This window comes from Lissotriton vulgaris, chromosome 8, assembly GCF_964263255.1.
Source record: "Lissotriton vulgaris chromosome 8, aLisVul1.2, whole genome shotgun sequence".
NCBI classification, from domain to species: domain Eukaryota; kingdom Metazoa; phylum Chordata; class Amphibia; order Caudata; family Salamandridae; genus Lissotriton; species Lissotriton vulgaris.
The window spans coordinates 80639894-80646803 of NC_141696.1; the positions used below are offsets into that span (position 1 = coordinate 80639894).

General features: G+C 43.3%; 1 protein-coding gene across 1 annotated transcript in view; it reads left to right on the forward strand.

The window, feature by feature from the left end:
- The window catches only part of LOC147693445 (uncharacterized), a 116214-nt gene extending 110712 nt beyond the window's left edge, over nucleotides 1–5502 (forward strand). Inside the window, exon 2 of the mRNA XM_086933727.1 lies at nucleotides 156–5502. Within this exon, the coding sequence (XP_086789853.1) occupies nucleotides 239–3694 (3456 nt within the window). The 5' untranslated portion in view covers nucleotides 156–238 and the 3' untranslated portion in view covers nucleotides 3695–5502. The remainder of the gene's footprint in view (nucleotides 1–155) is intronic.
- The last annotated feature ends 1408 nt before the right edge of the window (nucleotides 5503–6910 follow it).

Here is a 6910-nt window from a genome sequence, read left to right on the forward strand (position 1 = left end):
AAGCACCTTAGGGGAAGCATGGTGCACCAGAATGTTGCTATACCTTTAAGATGCTGTTCATTGGGTTTAATTGATGTGTAGAAGTACAAGTGTAAAATATAATGTATGTTTAATTAAAAAGAAGACAGACTAACTGTTTCCTTCTTCCTTTTTAGGCTTGAAAGTAATGAGATGTAACCTTTAGACATGAGACCAAAAGGAAACCATCTAACCACAAACAAATTCAACTGAAGTAGACATGGACTCGGCAATGGAAGATTTTGCTGCTTTGCTGGGGAACCTTAGCAGAGCCTGCCAGGAGCTGGAGGAAATTAAGCAGGAGCAGGCCAAGGACCACCAAAGAATCTCCAAGTCCTTTGAGCGGGCCCTGCTGTGTATCCTGCGACAGGAGCAGAGCATCATGAACCAGGTGGAGCAAGAACACGGGCAACTCAGGGCAAAACTCACGTCCCTCCAGAGAGTCAACGAGCAGGCGCTCCAGGATGGAGTCTCCGAAATCAACAGCATGGTCGAACAAATCGGCAAGGTCTCGTCTCAGCTTCAGGTCACGAACAGCACTAAGTGCAATGCGGCCACCATACAGGAGATCCAGAAGAAGGTTGCAGAGATATTTGATAGGAAAAAGAGCATTATCATCCGACTGAAGAATGTTCAGTTCTCCCCCTGCCAGCTCCAGACGCCAGCGCTCGGTGAGGTCCACTATGAGGAACAGACCTTCGGCTTTTCCATCCCATATTTTGAGGGGCGAGGACCTACAGTTTTTAATGGCTCTGAAACATCAAGCACACCACTCTTAAGTGATGAGCAACCCCCATGGGATGTCACTTCATCGGATTCTGGATCGACGGACAATAGTGGTACCTCTAGTCGAAAGAAGAATCTAGAAGAAAGAGACGGAGATATCGATGAGCTTAAAAGAAAGAACAGCAGAAACCAACCTATCCGGAAGAGGATGAGTAAGAACACCACCGTTACAGGAGAGAAGACATTTGTCATATCCCCCACAGCCAGCCTCACTTCTGATTCTGAAACCAAGGCACCAGGTTCAAGGACTGTGAACAAAATCAGGATTTCTGAATCTGACAGCAGCTCTTCTGTGCCTGTTTCAAATGGAAAAGCAGCACAAGCCGGTGGAGCAGACCCAATGTTTCTGAGGCGCACGTCTTCAAAAGATGACAGAACTGTACAAAACCGTGGTCAAGCATTCCACAGACATGTTAGTGAAGAACCTATGTTAACAAAGGCATCACAAAGTACAGGAAGGGGTGTTTCAACACATCCATCAGGACCATATACTCAACAAAGAGATGCCACAATTATGAAGGAACAATCACACACCACTAAAAGTGCATTATTGGATCCAAACAATCAGTCAAATTCCGCGATGAACGCCATGAAAGATATTATTGTGGGTAATGCCCAGATTAACGTGAAAAAATTACAGACTGGGGTATCTAGCCAGAATGTGATAGGCTCCCAGTTCCCTAACTGTCTGGATGGAAAACCACCACAGTGTCTTGAAAACACTAACATTCATCTGTCATCATCTAACTATTCTAAGGCTTCAAAGCGGGATCAGGACGAATGTGACTTTGACACAAAACAGTATAGAAATGGCGAACTCACTGCGCACATCACCAAGCAACAAGCTCAAACCAACAAGATGCAACCTCTCCCCATCACTGAAGAGAAGCAAGATGGCAGAACAATGCATGGGATACCAGTGGGTTTGGCCTTAGTGCCCAACCAGGACTCAGTGTTCCGGGCAACAACAGCATTTGTTTACGAGGACGATTCTGATAACTCCGATGATACATCAGATGGAAAAAGTTTAAAGACAAGTGAGAAAGACCCCAAGGCCTGTAGAGTAGTAGCCATCCGGGGCAGCAGGGTACCATCAGCCCAAAAAGTTAGTAGCATTGAACAGTTATCTTCATGGAATTCCATGGAGTTGATCAGTAATGTGGAGTTATCCTCTCCAATTGAGGACTTTGCCTATGATTTGACTGAAAGTCCCTTCCCCCCGGACTCAATTAGTTTCCAGGCCAACCTGCTTGGTCAAAACTATAGAGATCTACTGTCTCAGAAGAAAGCAAATCTTCGTCCCCAGATTGAGCAAACAAAATCCTCTGAGAAATTCAGCATGCAGGCGGCCGACCACAATTCTGCTGTTGCAGAAAGATCACCATCTCCGACAGAGAGCATTAAGTCATCCTACACATTCATCCTTGACTCACCCAGAGAAGACATTTCTCAAAATTTAAATTCTCGGCCGTATGGGCTCCCCATCTCACAGAGGAAACGGTTACCTCCAACGCCCAATCAAAGGCCAACAGGGGGACGGCCAGTCATTGGTTCTACCGCAGAACCTAAAAAGGACAAAACCCCACCACAAACCTCTAGAAAAAAGCAGCTGGACCGAACTCTTTCGGATGTTGCAAACAGTCAACATCCTGGTGCTCCTGTGGTCAACACTAAAAGAGACCACTATGCAAATTTTAACAGATTGTCCCAAAACAAATCACAAGACATCTCCTCTCAATTTACAGTAAAGAAATATGTGGGAAGATCCACTTCAATGCCAGTTATAGATGGGCTACCCAAGTCAAAGGTAGAATCATCAAATGACTTTTGCTCACAGTCTGTCAATGACAGAAGGGACTCCGTCTCCAGCAGCTCAAGCAGTAAGACGTATTCAAGACCCTGCAGCAGAGCCACGGCTTCCAGGGCTGTCAAATCCGCAATTAGCAGAGGCAAAGCTTCTCAATATGGGAGAACGAGAACCCCGTCTTCCGAGAATGTTCATCGGCCCTTCCAAAGAACAAAAGGCCTCAGTAAAAGTGAGTCTAACCTCATTAGCTACCCACCAGAGGAAGATGAAGGTCCTTACCTTAACAGGTTGATTGGACAGTTCAGCAAGTATGGCTCTGGCCGAGGAGAGTTGAATCTCCCTCACGGAATTCACACAACGCTGATGGGTGCCCTGTACATAATTGATTACGGCAACAGGAGAGTGCAGGTGATGGATTGCAAAGGTTGCATAATGCAGCAAATCACCCTAGAAGCCAAGAACTACTTTGATATAGCAGTCAACAATAAAGGCCTGGTGGCACTGACCAACTCTTCAGACAGGACTGTGGAAATATACAGCAAGCACGGGAAACTCTTACAGGTCATTTCGAAGAACCTAAATACACCTCGAGGCATCACCTCCAATTTTCGGGATGAGTTTGTTATTGCGGACATGAAGCTGGGCACCCTTTCTGCCTTGACCTTAGATCTAACCACTGGGAGAACATTAGAAAGTACCATCATGCCAGGGTTCAACAAACCTTATCTAGTTGGTGCTAACAGCCAAGGGTTGTTGGCTGTTTCTGAGCGAGGCTTTGACGGGGGCTCCTGCGTTAAAGTCCTAAATGATGACTGGCAGGTCTTACGGGTACTGGGCCTAAAAGGTGGGATTGGCCCTGTGCTTTCTAACCCCTGGGGGGTGTGCGTGGACAATCAAGGGGACATTCTAGTGGCAGACTGGGGATCGACTCACTCAGTTGTCCACTATCCCTCACAGGGATCTCCAATGGCAGTAGTGACGGATGGACTCAGCAGCCCAAGAGGGATTGCCGTCTTGCAGAACCACTATGTGTTAGTAGCGGATAGCATGCACAACTGTATCAAAGTGTTCCAGTACAAATGAAAATGCTTTCTGTGTGGAGGAGCCTAACGAGATGGCTGGTGTCTTTCTAGAAACTATTTCACTCCTCTTGTAACAAATTTTAGAACAATATTAGAAATTACTTCTATGAGTGAGCTGGTATTTATTTTTACCTTCATTTATTTAACCTTTTGGCCTACAGTACCTGATTTGAGTTTAAAAATAGCACCATAAGAAATTGGAGAATGATTGTCTCAATCAGTTTGGATCCAAATATATGTAATACTGGGTTCTAACAGGAGCATCTATTAGATTTTATACAGTGGATCAAAGTAATATATAATATCCATAATCTGCATTTATTAGATTCTATTGAGCTGATGTAAGTAATATGTAATATTGGAGTCTAAAAGGCACATATGTTAGATTCTACTAGGTGGGTCAAAGTAATATGTAATATTAGATTTTAAAGATGCATCTATTCGATTTTATTAGGTGGATCAAAGTCATATAGAATATTAAATCCAATACTCTGCATCTATTAGATTCTATTGAGCGGATCCAAGTGATATGCAATGTTGGATTCTTAAAGGTGCATATATTAAATGCTATTAGGTGGGTCCAAGTAATATGTAATATTTGATTCTATAAGGTGCATCTATTAGATTTTATTAGGTGGATCAAAGTAATATATAATATTACACTCAATAATCTGCATCTATTAGATTCTATAATCTGCATGTATTAAATTCTACTGAGTGGATCCAAGTAATATGTCATATTAGATTCTAAGAGGTGCATAGATTAGATTCTGTTGGGTGGGTCAAAGCAATATGTGATATTAGATTCTATAAGGCCAATCTATTAGATTTTATTAGGTGGATCAAAGTAATATATAATATTACATTCAATAATCTGCCTCTATTAGATTCTATAATCTGCATGTATTAATTCTACTGAGTGGATCCAAGTAATATGTCATATTAGATTCTAAGTGGTGCATAGATTAGATTCAGTTAGGTGGGTCAAAGCAATATGTGATATTAGATTCTATAAGGCCAATCTATTAGATTGTATTAGGTGGATCAATGTAATATATTAGATTCTAAAATCTGCATCTATTAGATTCTATTGAGTGGATCAAATTAATGTGTAATATTGGATTCTAAAAGGTGCACATTTAAGATTCTATTAGGTGGGTCAAAGTAATATGTAATATTAGATTGTATAAGGTGCATCTATTAGATTATATGACATCAATCCAAGCAATATGTAATATTAAATTTGATTAGGTGCATTGTCTGCAGAGATACTGTTGAGTGTCCTCTGTTAACTCATTGCAGATACTTTCATCAGAAGTATTTCATGTAATACCTGAAGCACAGCCTAACAGCACATTTTCATGGGTTCCTGTGTTTTGGGGTCAGACATTTTAAAGGATCTGCATGGGATTTCACTGCAACACAGAAAATCTTTCTACGAGTTTGTCTCTTCAGCAACACCTTTTCAGAGCGACCTGAGATCATAATGAGGAGATTGGTTAACCAAGATCACTACAAGCCAAGCATGTCACCGTGTCCTTCTCGTGCCTCACTTCACCCTGCTTGTTTGGTGGCCGGCACCACCTCGGCTGTCCAGTACAGAACCTCACCTTGTCTACCTAGAACTCCCACTTAACTGTGCCAATCTAGTGCTCCATCTACTGCCACCTGTCATCTTTCCAATCTAGTGACACATGCCATCTTGTCAGCATTGTCACCATAGTGCAGCATTTCACCTGATCGCCTATTTCATCTTCTTTAGCGAGTACCCCATATAATCCCCTGTATCCAGCACTCCATGTCAGAGTTTCTATCCATCCATCAAGTCCCAATTGCTACTTTTTCTATCTAGTGCCCCATCATCTTGTCTTTCTCTCACCCCACATTATCTTTTCTGCCTAGTGACCCATTTACTTTGTGTATCTAGATCACAACGTTGCCTTCCCCATCTTCTTTACCATGTTACTGTCCCTCCCCAGTTCACCTCGTCTTTTTAGTGCCCTATTTCTCCTTCCCTATCTAATGCAGCGTGTCTCCGTCTCTACCTATCTAGTGTCTCATGTCACCTTTCTCTCTCGTGCTTGATGTCACCTTGTCTGTCTAGTGCCCCATATGATCTCTTCCTTCTAATGAACCATCCGGTCTAGTTTATCTGGATCCTCATCTCCTGTTGCCCCACTAGTGCCCATTTTAAATTATATATCTAGGCCCAGATATACTAAGCCCTTGCACTGCCATTGCGTTAGGCAAGGGCTTAAATGAGATGTACTAAGCCAGGCAAAGTCCCCTTCCGCGGCTCTGCGTGGCTTGGTAAATCTAGAGTAACGCAGGGCATGCTGCCCAAGGGAAGGCGTTCCATGGGTGGAGAGCGGGTGTTCCCACGAATCCGCCCATGGATTTTGCTGCGTTCCCAGATATACTACGATTAGTGGGAATGTGTCAAAAAGCTACTCCTTCCCAACAGAGGTGAATGAGGACAAATATGTTTATTTCTCCTCGTTATTTCCTCTTGCTACATGAGCTACTTTGTGTGCAGGAAGGTGTCCCTTCCTGCACAAAAACAATCCTGCCTATACACCCTTACACCATGCCACAAGCGTGCCTGCATTGTCGCTAGGCAGAACTCAGTGCACCAGCGTAGAAAGAGAGCAGGAATGCCCCAAAACGTAGTAAATATGGTGCATTCCTACTCTCTCCATGTGATGTAGTGCATCAAGTTGTCTGGCTGTGTTCCATTGCATTATATGTTAGTAAATATGGGCCCTATTGTCCAATTCAGGCTCATCCATCTAGAGTCCTAGGTTACGTAAACACCATTTTAGTGCATCCATTTAGTGTGCCCTGCCTAGTGCCCTATGTCACCTTGTCTATCTAGTACATTCTGCCCTTTACTTCGCTTGTGCCCTGAGTCACCTTGGCCGTCTAGAATCCTTGCCTACGCACCGTCTCAATGTGTCCATATAGTGTGACACAGCATCTTGTTTCGCTTGGGCCCCCACATCACCTCCTACGTGTATTGCCCAATTATCGCCTTGGATTTCATCTTCTGTCTAGTACCAAATGTAGAATTGTCATCTTCTCTCTATAGTGTCCTACGTTGCCTTGCCCAGGCTATCTCCTGTCTAGTATCCAATGTATATTGTCCCTCTGGTGTATCATTCCCCTTTTGATATCTAGTGCAGAATGTGACATTGCTTTTTTGAGCAACACATGTCCC